Raw genomic sequence first — 16,371 nt, forward strand, 5'->3', positions numbered from 1 at the left:
TCTGGCTGTAAATGTTTCCTAGTCTTGTAATTATAGCCATCCAACTGACTAGAGTTCCCTTTAACAAAAGTTTTTCAAAGAATGAAAAAAGTAGAGAAGAGCCTAGACCAGTCAGAACAGAAAGCCACAAACTCGATATCAGGAAAATACTGTATGCAATGTTCAATAACATTTTCAAGACCACTAGGGGGGAGAAGGACAAAAATAAAAGGAATATATGCAAAAATATTCATCTACAGTCCTGTTTTATTTCCTGTGCCTCTCACTTGACACCATAGCTTTGTTACAGATCACCTGGTAAGCTATGCTGCTGCCGTTTTGGTATAGTTTCCTCAGCTTCACTGTTTGCCCTTAAGAGAAAAATGTCAGACACAAATAATCGTGTTATCATCATACAAATGGGCATATTAATGTTATCATTTTATAATTAGCCATAGCTGTTAGCCACTATCTTGTGACAATAACTAAACAAACAGCTAATGTAGATAACTGATTATAGCTAAATGGTTATATGTCAATGTGTGCACTGGCCAGGTTAATGCTTATGGTAATTAATACTTAAATTTTGTTGAAACAGGAGTTTTACTGACCTCACAAAATGTTCCATAAAGGCTAAGGTGTCCGTGTTCATCAAGTTTGTTCTGCTGCTCTTCACGTGTTCAGCTGCTAGTGAGGGGAGGGGCGGTGTGTCTGTCTGTCTGTGTGTAAATGTGTGTGCGCTGAAGGAAGTGAAGATGACACTGTTGCAAAAGCGTTTCTAATCTGACAGTAATTTTTAGAATCCATTGGTAGTAGATTATAATTTGTGACAAATCTTTTAGGTTTTTTTATGCTGATACATTATTGAAAACCCAAAAACAACGGCCACTGTGTGTGTCAAAATGGTACTATAAGTATCAGTTCTGGTGACAACCCTACTCAGACTAAACACTGTTGAATCAATGGTCAATATGTGATCTGCCATTTTTGTTTGACTGCATTAAAGGCGATTTAAGGCAACAGGAAGTTTCCAATGCTATTTACACTATCTACTGTTACTATCATTTTTTTCCTAATATTTAAAAAAATTATTGAAATTCTATGCTGCTAAATTTTCCAGTTAAAACATCCTTGTAATGGTCAGGTGTTGAGGACAAGTATCTTTCAGCCAGAGAAAAGAACGACAAATAGTGAACTCAGCTGTTTTTCTTCTTTAATAAGTATAATTTGCCCAGAACTCATTGAACTCATATGCTCTTAAACCTTCTTTTATTAATGTGTTTATTTCCTGTTTTTATGCTTGTCTTTTTTGCTCTGTACAGTGTCCTTGGGTGTTTTGAAAGGCGCTTTTAAATAAATTGTATTACTATTATTATTAAAAGTTTTTCTTTTTAGACTAGTTAGCAACTAAAGTTCTTTGTGCAACAGATAAATTTAGACATCTGTCTAACTTAGTAGGAAATGAGGTAAAAAAGAGAAAAACTCTTTGCTTTATTTACATCATAGTCCATCTGTCTTTGTTTATCTAACCCCGATATTATTTTTCGGCACAGTGTTCCTTATTAGACCATTTCGGGAGCTACTGTTCCACATGACAGCTCGAGGACTAAAATTTTAAAGTGTCATACTAAATCAAATCAAAAGATTTCATTCAAGTGATTTTTGTAAACTAACCTTTAATATGAGGCATAACTAAGTTTTTTGTCTTCTACAAAGTTAGATGTAAAATCATTCTAGCTATTTTGTGTGTGTGTGTGTGTGTGTGTGAGCTGGACTTGATGGTATATCGCAAGCTGGATGGCACTGCAACATTTTCTCAAGTATTTTTCATACAACATTACGCAGTCATTTACTCAGATCAAACAAACTCAAGAATAACATACTTCAAAGCAAACGCAACCATTTTTTTGTTTACACAATGAATCCTGGTTGATGGGGGTGCTGTCAGTGCTCAGAGAGGTGTAGTCTGCCACCACGTACGTGCTTGTTAGCATGATTGGTGGAGAGTGGGTGGGGTAGCGTGTGTGTGTGTGTGTGTCAGGGTGCTGTTTTTTGACAGACTTCCCAGTTCTGTGTACTGCGTAAAGTGAATCATCAGCATCATCAAGTGCAGTAGATTCTGGGGACATTCTGCTCCTATGTGGTTATTGCAGGTTCATTTTCATTACATGATGGTGTCAAGTGACGGCGAGTGAGAGGTCTCTCCTCAGTAATTCTAGAGAGACCATAATGGGAGAAAATGGGAGTGTAAAACTACATGTGGATTATGTTTTACCCTTATCCTACTTTTAAATAGAGAGCACCGAAGCCTTTCACTTAGTCACTGATTTCATGGCTAGCATGTAGGTTCAGCACTCTGTGATAATGGTAGGCTCATCTTAATTATCTTAACATGACAATTTCAGCGCAGGGGTAAGTGCTCAAGAGCCCATTTGAGCTCTCGAGGGCTCTGTCCAACCTCCAGGAAAATGTCATAAAATATCATTTAAAAAAAACTTTCTACACCAAAAATAAGCATTCACTGTTTTACCCAGTTCCCAGTTTTATGTTTTAGAAAATTATTCAGTGAGTCTGATATGTGTTGCTGTGATACTTTTGTTTTTGTTGATTGGTGCTAAACATAATTGTCCACTCAAGCACACTCACTCATGTGGATCAGCCTGATAAGTGAGTTATGAATAAATAAGTGGTCCAAGTTTGTCTAATCCATTAGCTCTCAGGCAGTCACACTGTCAGTCAAGCATTTATAGAAGGTTTATTTAAACTGTTATAGTTTAATTACTTGCATATAGCTTAATTATGTGATCAGGTAATAAAAGTATGCTAAAGTGCACACTTGACGATGATTTCAATTTCATAGTTTCCACTTAATGCAGCTTTCAACTTCAAGTTTAAGTCATTAAGGCGAAAGAATGTTTTTCATGCAACATCGTACACAAAGCTGTAAATAGAAAAAGGTAAATTATACCAAATTTGTTTTGTCTTTAAAATACTACAACTTCTTCTAAATACACCTGAGTGCAGTTTTCAAGGTTTTTAGCAGGTTTGCTGTTCCCAACATCTTGAGCTCGCTGAGTGTCTTCAAAGTCTGCAACAAAACCTCTCAAGTGACCAAAGTTTTAATTACTATAAGCCATTCTCTGATGCATAAAATCTCATATTGACTAATTTTGTCTTTCAGATACTCGCCATCATCTCCATCCTCTTCATCGTGCTTTCCACCATTGCCCTGTCTCTGAACACCCTACCAGAGCTACAGGATACAGATGAGTTTGGCCAATCCACAGACAACCCTCAACTTGCCCACGTGGAGGCTGTCTGCATTGCCTGGTTTACCATGGAATACCTGCTCCGTTTCCTCTCCTCCCCGAATAAATGGAAGTTCTTTAAGGGTCCTCTAAATGTTATTGACTTGTTGGCCATCCTGCCCTACTACGTCACCATTTTCCTGACAGAATCCAACAAGAGTGTATTACAGTTTCAAAATGTTCGGCGTGTGGTTCAGATTTTTAGGATCATGCGTATTCTACGTATCTTGAAACTGGCTCGTCACTCTACAGGTCTTCAGTCTCTGGGTTTTACCCTTAGGAGGAGTTACAATGAGTTGGGCCTACTTATTCTTTTCCTTGCCATGGGTATCATGATTTTCTCCAGTCTGGTATTTTTTGCTGAGAAGGATGAAGAGGATACAAAGTTTAAAAGCATTCCAGCTTCTTTCTGGTGGGCTACAATTACTATGACCACAGTGGGCTATGGTGACATCTACCCCAAAACTCTCTTGGGAAAGATTGTCGGGGGGTTATGCTGCATAGCTGGAGTACTTGTGATCGCTCTACCTATTCCTATTATTGTAAATAACTTTTCTGAATTCTATAAGGAACAGAAGAGGCAAGAAAAGGCCCTTAAAAGAAGAGAAGCCTTAGAAAGGGCAAAGAGAAATGGCAGCATTGTCTCAATGAACTTGAAAGAAGCATTTGCACGTAGTGCAGAGCTGATGGATGTGGTGGTGGAGAAGAGCGAGAGGCCTCATGACAACCACCTCTCACCCAGCCGCTGGAAATGGACTCCCAAGAGGGCTGCATCAGAGACAAGCTCAAATCGTTCTTTCAATGCCCAGGAGTTAGGCTCTCCCAGCAAGGCCCGAGCCACCAGTCCCCAGAGGTTAAATGTTCAGAAACTAGAAGAGATGTACAACCAGATGGCAAAGACACAGTCACAACCCAACCTCAATGCTAAAGAAAGGGCCTCCAGAGTTGGTAAACAGAGGGATGAGATAGAGCTGGGGGCTATACATGACCATGGTCAACAAGCCCTAGGAACCAGGGATGGAGTTGGAGACATGAAAAGCTTATCCAGCATTGACAGCTACATTAGTTGTGCAACAGACTTCCAGGAGAATCCACGCTTCTCCCACAGTCCTGCAATAGATCTTGGTCTTCAGGAAAGCAACCGCTTCTCATACAGTCCAGCGACAGCATTGTCCCAGCACACCAATACAAAAACTGGCCAGCAAACAACAGGGGACCGTGAGCCCATGCTGACCCCTGTGTCTGTCACAAAGACGGACAGCACAAGGAAATTTTTCTTTTCTGGAATCTCCTCAAAAAGCCTTATTCCCAAAGGAGGCTGCCGCAGCGACGGGGAATCAGGACTTTCCCCACTTTCAGACAGCTCAGTTGTGTCAGACCACTCTCTGTTAAGCCCCGAAACCTCTGCGTACACTACTGCCAGCAGCAGGACCCCACCAAAGTCTCCAGAAGGCACTCCCCTGGCCCCAACTGTCTTCACCTTCCATGACTCCTCCATCAGCAAGTACATTGATGCCGATACAGACGATGATGAGCACCTCCGTGACATGTCTGACACCAGTCCCTCTGAGCGTCTCCTGGCTGATGCAAGCCCGAAACGCAGCATTAATATAAATTACCAGAGGGGCACTAACCATTTAGAAGCAGCCCAGAAAATGCTGGGTCAGAATTGTCTGTTCCCGCTAGAAGGGATTCGTGGGCTAGCTCATGAAAATCACATAGGACCAGAGATGACACGTAGACCAAAGGCTGAGAGGGGACGTCAAAATACTTTGGATAAAGGCCTCTGAGGTGCAAGTGAAGCAAAAACTAACAGCAAGTTTGGGACAGAGTGTTTTTGGTAGAGACACCTTAAAGGCTAAAACACTCCAAGCCAGAGACAAAGGAAGGCGAGACAACCGGTCTCGCTAAAACATTTCACAAATTACCTGAGCATGCCACTGGGCAATAAGCCTTGGGTGAACATGTGTAGTGAATACTCTGGGAGAAAAACATTTCTTAATTGAAGAATGTCACTGCCCCTCCTTCAGCTCATTCCTATAAGGAGATATTCCACACACACAACAAAAGAGCAATCCCAAGTAGCCAATGGGTCTGTTCAGAGATGTAGAGTCATCAGAGAAATAAAGCTGTAGTTATAAGTGCGAAACCCAGCTAAATGATGGTTTTAGTCGCAGGGGGTTATCTCTAAAAAATCCCCGCAGCCACTTTCCAGAACTAAGTCCCGATTGATTTTGTAGTCTTGAAGATACAGGAGAGGACCTAGAAGCCTATAAGCTACTTACTTGTGCCCTCCATTCCCAAACCTGGCCTTAGTCATTTACATTCGTAGGGTTGTGCATGTCTGCTTATATGTGTGCCTGTGTCTATAAGAGACAGAGCAAGAGAGAGTGAACAGTAATGAATGGCCAAATGATAATTCATGTACACACACTCTTGAGATTGTCTAGCCTGATTTATTTTTCTATAGATAAGAGAAAGTTCCTATTAGAAATAAGTACATTTCTGGTCTGCTGTGTCATAATCACATGTGAAGAGTTATCTTGTATGAGGTTCAGTGTTTTGGCACAGACGCTGCTCCAGCTCATCATGCATTATAATGACCACTTTTCCTGTTAACAGTGTTTTGCTAACTCATGTTAACATGTCTTGGTGAGAGTGAATGATCGAATGACGGATAGATTTCCTAGCACATCAGAATCTTTTTTTTTGGATCAAGAGGTTTCTTTTTGACATGGGCTAACAAAAGAAAGAATTATGCTGATTGCTGCATAAAATGCACATTATGAAAGCATGCGTGTACCCAGTCTCATAACATAAAATAACATGATGATTTGCTTGTCCATCATCTCTAAATAAAAAAAAAAAACATATATAAGGAAATCCTCCTAGCCTACTGACATGATGTTTAGAGCAGTTGTTCAGCATGCATCAGCCTTCGTTTGACCAACATAAAAGCAGCCAAATTGTTCACAAATGCATGAACGATATGTGTATAAAACAGCAAAAGCAGGGGAGTTATCCAACCCCTATTTTGTTTCTTAAATGATAAAAAAATATATATATATATAACAGCACCATCCGCAACCAGATCCAGCTTACCATTAATTGGGTGCAAATGCCAGAACTGATAAAACTCATGCATGAGTGCACACACACACACACCGGCAAACTATACATCCAGGTACTGGAGACAATTTTCAGGATGCCATAGATACGTTTAGTTTCCATGGTGATAGCTGTTTCCCTCAAATGTTGGCAACAGCTAAGCAGTGATTTGTTAATTGGAGTGGCGAAGGTCGACTTACATGTAACATATGCTCACACACATTTACGAATCACACACGGAGACACGTGAACCCATAAAGCGACAGTAGTTGCATGTTAGCTGAGCCACTCCTCACTGTGCATATTCATGAGTACTGTGTAAATCTAACATTATAATATAAGGACTTTGTACTTTATTATTTATGTTCATGAATTCAGTTTTAATATATGTTCTGTTATCCCCTGGATTGGCAGACACAATTCTCCGTACGCCTGTGTGATTACACTGCTACATAGTATAGTGAGGACCAGTCGCTTAACAAGAATTGCTGCACTCTTCATACAGATTGTAGATGGTGAGAGAGGCAAAACAGAAGTGGTCCTCGTGATCTTAAAAATATATTAAGTGCTGCTTTACACGCCAGATTGTATATGAAACATGGACTTAGCCAATGTGAAATCAGCCACTGGTGCCTGGAGCATTTTAGCCTCTGTTCCACTAGTACCTAGTTAGTTTGACTCGACTCAGTGGTTCCTGTTATCAGGTACTTTTTACCCTTCAACCGTAAAAGGCTGATATGGTATTGTTGTCACTGGCGGGCGAGCAGTGTGGTCACCCAAGTTGTGAATGCGACCACTCAAAACGAGGCGATGTTGACATTCATACCGTAGGTGCACCTAGCAAAAATCTCAGACGAGTTGGAATGTCATGACCTCAATGTCAAGGTCAAGTTTAGAGATTAAGTTTTCTGAAAATCTTATGAATGTGATAACTCCAGACAGACCCCACCTAAGATATTCCAGTTTATACCATATCTGGATCTACTGGGAGGCTGAGGGGTGTCCACCAGTATTTTTAGTACGTTCCCAAGTGAGCTGAGTTGAGCTGAAAATCTGACGTCAACAGACTGCATGCCACTGATTAGGCAGGTAGTGATGTCACTGGATGAGTCATGAGAGCGACTCCTTCACGAGAATCAACCAAGAGTCCACCACAGGATTATCACCCTGTCCCTAGCATTCTTTTCTGCCATGCCAACTCTTCTCATGTCCTTCTTTACTACATCTATGAATCTTCTCTGTGGTCTTCTTCATTTTTCCTCCTGCCTGACCTGTCCATCCTGGTCACTCCCAATGCTTCCACACTTGTCTTTCACATTTTGGTGTCACAAATCACCCATGTTACTCACCTTCACCCTGCCTGCACTCTTCTCTTCTTCACCATCCATTGCTGTGAATGGTTGACGCCAGGTATTTGAACTCATCCACCTTCACTGCTTCTGCTCGTTGTACCTTCACTGTTACGCCTGTCTCCATCGCATTCACACACATGTATTTTGTCTTGCTTCTACTGATTTTCATTCCTCTTCTCTCCAGCGCATACCTCCACCTCTCCAGGCTCTCTTTCACCTGCTCCCTATAAAAAGAAAAAAACATGATTAATAAGACTTAGAAGACGGGATTGCAAACATGAACTCAACAGAAAAGTATTTACCATGGTCCTAAACTAAGAGAGCAATGGAATAACTTTCTGAAAGACTTTCTCTTTTGCAGCCATTGGACATCAGAAATATTAAATGTTTCAGCACTTATGTAAGGGATTTACTTTAAAGCTAAGTCCATCTTTTATATACAAGATTTCTACTCATTAACATAAGCTGAGTTACAGTATCAAGAGTCCTTCCACAATCTCTTGAAATCTAATTTCTAGTGCAAAAGTACAAGGTTTTTGTAACGTCTTTAAAAGTCTTTTGAGTAGGTACAGTACGCCTTCTGTCATCACATCTTTCACAAATGTTAACAAGATGAGCAAAGAACCTCAGTGCCAACAAAATATACTGTCAAAAGAAAAAAGAATAACTTTAAAATCTTTCTCAGTCTTTTCCTGACACAAATATACTGGCAAATGATGCACGCAAATAAGAGCATTGCACTATTATAAATCTATTTTTTCAGAATTTATCCAACCTAAGTTGATTGACGCATATCGTTTTAGTGTTTAGTTTAGTGTAGTTTAGAGTCTAATCACAAATCCTGATTTCACTTCCTGTTTTAATCACAGAGTTGGACCATTTCATATTGCTCTCCCATAGTGAGAGGAGCTGAGGTGTGAAAGGAATACCAACCACTGCGAGAAGCAGAGGGAACTGTGTGTATGTGTGTGTGAGAGAGAGAGAGAGAGAGAGAGAAAGGGAGACTGCTGTAAAGCTGGGGCATTATAGCAGTGTGGTTGCTGCTTAATGGAAAAGAATGAACTGTTTCCAATATGAATGTGCGGGCTGGGGGAATCCTGCCTTTTGTTTTCTCTCTATTCCATCTACAGTCCTGACTGTAACATGCAGCAGTAATGCAGATTGCAATACAAAGAAAATATTAGAGTTGTGTGAGAAAATAGGATTATTTTTAGTCGATGGTTTTGAAGTGCAGCTTTATTTATAGCTGGGAAACGAGATACGGGAGGAGCATTTTATGAATCATGTTTAGTATAATTAAGCAGATAACTGTACTGAGAATAGCTTCATCTCATTGACTCACGTTGTATTACACCTTTACATTTTTCCTGTGTGTGTAGATATTTTTTTTAATTTAATGTCTTTCTTTATTTGAAGTACCAAAAAAACAAAAACAAAAAAATCCCCCACAATGCTAAAAAATTACAATAATTACCCACAAACAGCTGTTAAATAGATTTTTGTTATAAGAAAATATCCTGTTGCACAACAGTTGACTGTGGGTATTGAAAACTATCCAGATGGTCTCTGGTAATGTTCTTTGGTTACGTTCCTACATGTATACTGTCCAGTAAATGTCTGTAATTCTTCACATTTTCCTGAGGTTGAAGTCACAGGTTAAATCCCAAAGGAATTCATGACAAATTTAGTCAAACAGATTTTATTTTCTTCAGTTTCAACAAGAAAAAATACAGTTCAGCTTATTTCACCTGATTATACCTTACTGTCCATTTTGATTTTGTTACTTGAGTCAAGAAAAAACAAAAAGCAGCCAGACAAATATTTTAGGGTGAATTAAGAGATAAATATGAAATATGAAGGGCATTGAGCTCACACAACCCCTCCTTAAGCACCACGTGAGCTTCTGTCCTATCATTTCGGTTTTCTATATTATTGTAGTCAGGGACCATTTTTCACTGAAATATCTCTCAACAATGATGACAATCAATATATCACGAATGGGCAGCAAGCACTAGTGTAGAGACCTGAGATTTATCTTGGAAAAATATTACGCAAATGCACAACCATGTGCGCAAACACAAGTACTGAAATCCTGACACTAGCATTCTTAGAATTAAGCTTTTAGAAAGGAGAGAGCAAAGAAACATCAAGTTTGATGTTTGATTTCATATTTAGACTGTGATACTGTGACACAATACCACCATAATAATAATAGTAAAAAAAAGTGTCTTTCATTTCTACATTTAGCTTCATTTCATTTTATTTGGACGCTCAAATCCACTCCATTTTCAAGGGAGCCATTCAAATTAATTGAATCTAATAGTATAGCAGACCTTTTAATTTCACCGAGGTTCCCTGTGGAGCAATCCGATGTGAATCAAAGGACTAAACCATGACTCTTTATCAAGACAACACAATCTAGTGACTTCTTTTACCTCTTCTTTATTGATACTAATTAAAATTAAGAGCACAAGTTCTCTAAGATTTTTATAAGTACAATTCCTAATCATCCCATATGACTCCCAGCTGTACAGTATTACGCATTTAGTTAAAATCTAAAAGAGAATTGAGTTGTTGAGCTAGCTGCTAAATTTAAAAAAAGAGGTTAAAGGAGTTTCCGTTCTTTTGTTTTCTTATTTCTTTAATTTATTCTTCAAACCCCACAGGACTTTTTCAAGGACGTGATAGTTTCCAAAACCTGGTGAGAACTACTGCTTTAGCAAGTAGTCCAATTCCACATTCTCTGAATCTAACACTGTATTACAGGGTTGGGGTCGATTCAAGGTGGTGCACAAGACACATCACACGTGGCGCTATAATAAAAAGCAGTATTAAAGCATGAGAAACGGACAAATTCAAACATAAACTATTTTTTCCCTATATTTTAACCTCTCAGTGGAATTGACCCCAACCTTGCCTAAGCCATCAGTCTTTGTAAAGTACACTGTTTCCAGGGAATTGAAAAAAGATATTTGAATGACCTTAGCCAGCTCTTATACAATGTTGTTTGTAGGTCCCGAGGCTGTCTGTTTTGTAAAACAAAAACAAAAAGAGAAAAACATTTTTACCTGTTGACTTTCTATGCTGTTGTTTCTGTATAAATGTTCTATTGTTCAGTGCATGTTGTAACTTTGGCGTTGTAACTGGTTGTGATTCACACAGAGCCAGTACTTTACATGTTAAAAGAAAGTGTCTCAGTGTCCCAAGATATTTTTATTTCTTAATAAAAAGCAACGTTTCCCTTAAATGAATCAAAAATGAAATAAATCAGATCACTTTACATTTTGATTAAGAATTGTTGGCTTTGATTTCACTGTTTCCAGCACATAATAGTTCAACTAATGTTATTTTCTGACATATCGAAAATTATACTAAGCTGTTTGAGAAAGCTACAGTTGTGCATTGATCAGCACTATTCATATAAACAGGTTTAGTAACCATTATTCTGGCTGGGTGGATCAGGTGACCCTGAATCCTCCTTTAGTCACACTGCAGTAGACTGCTTCTTCTTCACTCACTCACTCTTTCACTGTGTGCTTATACAGGCTCAGGCCCCTCCCTGAGCCTGCTGGAGGTTTCTTCCTATTAAAAGGGAGTTTTTCCTTCCCAATGTCGCCAAGTGCTTGCTCAAAGGGGGTCGTTTGATTGTAGGGTCTTTACCTTACAATATAAAGAGCCTTGAGGCAACTACTGTTGTAATTTGGTGCTATGTAAATAAAACTGAATTGGAATCTAAGTGATCGTTGTATGTACAGAATGCAGGCCATCAGAAGAAAGCAGGACGAGGTTAGATGAAGAGGAAACTGTTGACTGTTGAGCTGGAACAAGCTTCCAGCCTCCCCACACGTCTCCACACTCCCCTGCATCTAGGGTTTCCCACTGCCTGCCACTGGAGAGACTGCCTTCTGCAGGGGGGGAAGGGAGAAATTATTTAGTGGTCACAGGTCTTTGCCTTAAACTCAAGTGATAAGCAATGTTGCCATCTAGTGGCAGTGGTCACTGTTAACCAATTAGGCTGAAACGTTAAGTTTCAGATCAGAAATCTGAGATGAAAAACAAAACAAAGAAACAAAAAACCTGTGTCATTACAGTACAGCTGCACTTAAGCTAACCCTGAACCTCTCAAAATGCAGACGTGCAGATCAGCAGATGCACACGTATTGGCTCAGATACATGTATAACTATGTGCTCCAGCAGGTAATAAGGACAGGATCCTGTATGCACAATAAATGTTAGCCAGGTTTACAGTAAGTATGTTCACTGGTATGTTAAATTAAGGAATATTTGTGTTTTTGGAAGACTTTTTAAAATTATGTTTTATGCAATATACCAATATTTGTATTGTCTTGTCTTTATGTTATTAGGGCTGATCCTAAATAAGATTTGAAAACATTTACCGGGTTCTTAAATCATAATTTTAGTTAATGTATTTTAATTACTTTTTAAAATTACTTTTGGCATTAGTAAACTGCCCCCTCATTCCCCACAGCAGATTAATCTCCTTATTTGTATTTACACCAGATGCACCCCTAACCCTTTATCCAGCTTTGGGACCAGCAGTGGTTGTTCACTAGCAACAAATGGACCAAATAAAAATAGATATGGACTAGTGCAGTGTGACTCAAATAGAAATTAGATCAGGAGTATTTAAGATAACTCTGCAGTGGCAGAAAGGTCACATTGGTGTAGTGAACTTAAATTTTTCTCCTTCACATCAAAATGATTAGTTTATATGCTTCAACCAGAAGTTAGGCACGATTAGAAGAACACTCGGTTTCATTCATCAGTTTAACCCTACACCGGATCTTAGTTTAGAGATTAACTATCATGCTGTATTCAGTCAAATTTGAAACTAGAAATGAGCTTACTCATCATGGACGTGTCATACTTGAAGCACGCAATAGGGTCATTTTACCAAAGATTTCTATGAAATCTAAATTAGCTTTTGCATTCAGACGAAATGCAGGTTTAGGGCATCTAATAGCTTTATCTGGAACCTGTAAGTCCATCTCTTATATACAGTCTATGGGTCACGAAACACTCAATAATCAAGTGAGATAGGTAAGGTATTCTTGAATACCTTACCTATCTCACTTGATTATTGATATTTTCTGAACAACTCAAATCTAAATTCAGTGTTGCTGACTGTCAAGCACATCCTGGTGAAACAAAGCAGACAATTAGCTTTGATGTTTCCATGCAAAATACTTAAACTGTCTTCAGCCTATCCGTGTTGTTTTCCTCTTCGTGTTTCGTCCGGCAGCACCAGCAGGTGGCTGGCACACGACACACACGGTGCCCCTCCTTCAAGTGCTGCATCCACCTGGTATGTGGGCCCTTACTCTGCTGGCAGCCTTCTGTTAGAAAGGTCAACCGAAAGTGGACACATTGCCTATTTTATACAAACAGACACAGACATGCACACAGGTCCGCACATGTGCACGCAGTTAACAAAAAAATATACAGTGAAAAAGCTAAAGAGTATAATTTCATATTTTCCTAGGTTGTCTCTAAGTGTTAACCTATCACATTGCTGCTGTGAGGGACACCTCTCTCTTGCCAGCGTTGCCATAGTCACACAGGGTAATAACTGCTAGAACTACAGCAAAAGCATTTATGATAAGAACATTAGTAGCACCATATGTTCAAATACGCTTTTAACCCTTTTACATTGTGCTAGGAAATTTTACATGAGTGGACCTGCAAATGAAGTAATTTCTGTTTGATTGTTTTGACTTGTACACGCCATTGTCTGTCATTTATACTACATGCAGTATACTGAAACTAGGCTATAAAACAAATCCTGCACTATGTAGTAGCTTCTTCCCACTTTTCCTTTCCAATATGATGATAACCAAAAATGTTTCTCATATGAGTGCTTTAATGCTAGTGTAGCATATATAAAATGACTACAGTCTGTAATTTGCAAGACTTTTACTGATACATATGAAATGACAATACACATAATAATAAACATATAGATCATACCTTACGTTTGATGTGTTAGGTATTATCTTGGTCAAATATAATTCTTCAAAGGGAACTGGTGATATTTTGTTTTTCATTACAGACACTACAGAATGGTTGTCACAAATACCAGCTGTTGCAGTTTACCCCTGAAAACGTCTTTATTTTGGCAAATTTCAAAAATTGCCTTTTTTTTTTTCACCCTACATCCAGATAAGTGTTAACTCTGTACAGACTGTACCATGAAATAATTACAGGAATTTGACATTTGTTTTTAAAAAGAAAGTAAAAATGAACATTTGACTTTAAAGGGTTAAGTAGCACACCCTCAATTTGGATATTAACTTTGGGATAATGGAGATGGGTTGTTCCACATCAAATGCATATGTTTTTATTCAAAATACGTACATGCTGTGGAGAACAAGAAGAAAACATTATTTGTAAAGCACTTTAAAACGTTACAAAGTGCTACATGTTCAAGCATGAAGTCAAACATATGGTCATACATTAATTCCAACATGCACACTTTGAATTTTAAAGCATGGCCAAAAATAATGGGAGTGAGATCAAGGAAGACCTATCCTATAAAAATGAACAAGCTTCCAGCCAAACTTGTAGTCTGAGGAAACCCAAGTTTATGTGTTACAAACTCAAAAGTGTTGTCATTTCTGGATGTAAGATAAGAGACAGTAACAGTTAGAAGGCCCAGTCTGAAGGCCAAAGCAAGCCATCAAAGATTTCCTAAAAACAGGTAGCTTGTTATGGTCTTGGCAGTATCAGCCCCCCTATCCATCTGTCAGGATCCCCTCTTTCTGTCTTTTCCCTCCATACTTCTCTTTCCTCTCAGGTGGGTAAGTCCCGCTGTTCCTCTGGGACTGGCAATCTCCTCAGTCAAACGCCAACTGAGCTTCATGAAGCACACCTAACCATTTCCTCATCAAGCTTGCTGTCTATTTAACAATCCATTCTTCCACCGATTCCTTTCCAGGCTGTACAGCTACTCAGTGGCAACACAATGATCTAGTTAGACAAGATTTTTTTTTATGCAATGTGTTCTTGCTTACCTTTTTGACTCACCTCTTCTCCTAGTTTTGCTCTCAGTGTGTTGTTTCTATATATCGCACTCATTTCCCCGTGTCTCAGTAGGTGGGTTGGAAAAATTATCTTGTCAAAATATCTCTGCTCAGTACAATTAAAATTATGTCTGCAATAAAGCTTCTAAACCTGCCAACTGTCTCTGAGTCAAAATTTGCTAATTTGGGAATTTATGACACAACTTCTCAAATTTTGCCTGTTGTGAGATTATTAGATATGAATCAAAAGGAGGCCTCACACTTACAGATGCTCCTTTTTTCTTAAGAAGTAAATTAAAAAATGTATGCCCCCCCCACACACACACACACACACTTACACACACTTGTACTAAAGTAGGTTTTTACAGTGTCCTTGCTTGGAACAGCACTCTGCACAGAAAGTGCCCTTCTCAAAACTGGGACAGGGATTGCATAAACTGAGTGGCTCCTACAGGATTGTCCTGCTCCTGCTGCAGAGCTCAGCACAGCTGACCACTCTGTCTACTCACTCGGCACACGGGACACTGCTGAGGTAAAGAGTATATTGCTGAAAGCGGCAAAGACCAAAACGAGTGTATTTAGAGAATCGTGCATCTGCAGGTCAAGTTACAATTCGAGTGTCATAAAATCCAAACATTATAAATGAAACAAGCACATAAAGGTGATTGTTGGATACACAGTACTATGTACTGCACACCATAATGTACTGGGGTCAGACACTTCATTGCCTTCTGGCTTTGTAATAATGTAAAACATTCACAAACCCTAAAATTTAGACATTAGTCTCATAAATACTGAGAAAATAATATTCCTCTTTTGAAAAATACCTACCTGGAGATGCAGTTTGAAAGTCCTGGCAACAGTCTGCAGTGGTCACAGTAGTATAATCGGTCAGATCTCCATCCTGTCCTAATTCATGATGGATCCTGGCCGATGCATCTCAGACCCCCATTAGGACAACCCACTTGGCATAGGAGAAATAAATACGCTTGAAGAGAAAAATCAGTGACACACAGTGTTTATGGGAAATGACATCACAACTCCACCCAACACAGCAACAAATTTAAAAAGTTTAATGTACTACGCAATACTTTGAATGACTTTGAAAAAAGGCCAGTCGCTGTTATTCACTCGGGTAGCGTAAAGTAGGACTATTGTCCTGTCAGACTTCTTATCGTTAAACTCAGATTTCCAATTTGCTGCTACAGCGAGAGAAGAAGGAAGGGGTAATGTGTGGACATGAAATATTGTTTATAATCACAACCCCACAACTTTAAGACTCGCCCTGCACTGAAACAGGAAACGTAATGAAAAACAAAGACATGACAGCGTGGCTCATTTTTCTTGTTTTCTTGACTCTAACTTCCTCTATATGTAACCATAAAACTCCAGAGCTCTCAGAGGTATGACCTCATTTATTTGCTGCTCGAGTAAACAGAGAGACAGCTCTCACAGAGTACAGCACCAGGCCAAATAAGTATTATTATCGTTGCAATGCGTGTCATAAAAAACACACATTACAGAACTAAAAGATTTTCAAAATAATATGTTTTATTTTCTAAAGAATGCTTCTCAGACCAAAAG

General features: G+C 39.1%; 1 protein-coding gene across 2 annotated transcripts in view; it reads left to right on the plus strand.

The window, feature by feature from the left end:
• The window catches only part of kcnb1 (potassium voltage-gated channel, Shab-related subfamily, member 1), a 37,353-nt gene extending 26,318 nt beyond the window's left edge, over nucleotides 1–11,035 (plus strand). For both annotated transcript variants that reach the window (XM_040002520.1, XM_040002528.1), the window contains exon 3: nucleotides 3,161–11,035. In XM_040002520.1, coding sequence (XP_039858454.1) covers nucleotides 3,161–5,077 — 1,917 coding nt within the window. In that variant the 3' untranslated portion in view covers nucleotides 5,078–11,035. The remainder of the gene's footprint in view (nucleotides 1–3,160) is intronic.
• The last annotated feature ends 5,336 nt before the right edge of the window (nucleotides 11,036–16,371 follow it).

This window comes from Simochromis diagramma, unplaced genomic scaffold (genome assembly GCF_900408965.1).
Source record: "Simochromis diagramma unplaced genomic scaffold, fSimDia1.1 OVJJ01000320.1, whole genome shotgun sequence".
In the NCBI taxonomy this organism is placed as follows: domain Eukaryota; kingdom Metazoa; phylum Chordata; class Actinopteri; order Cichliformes; family Cichlidae; genus Simochromis; species Simochromis diagramma.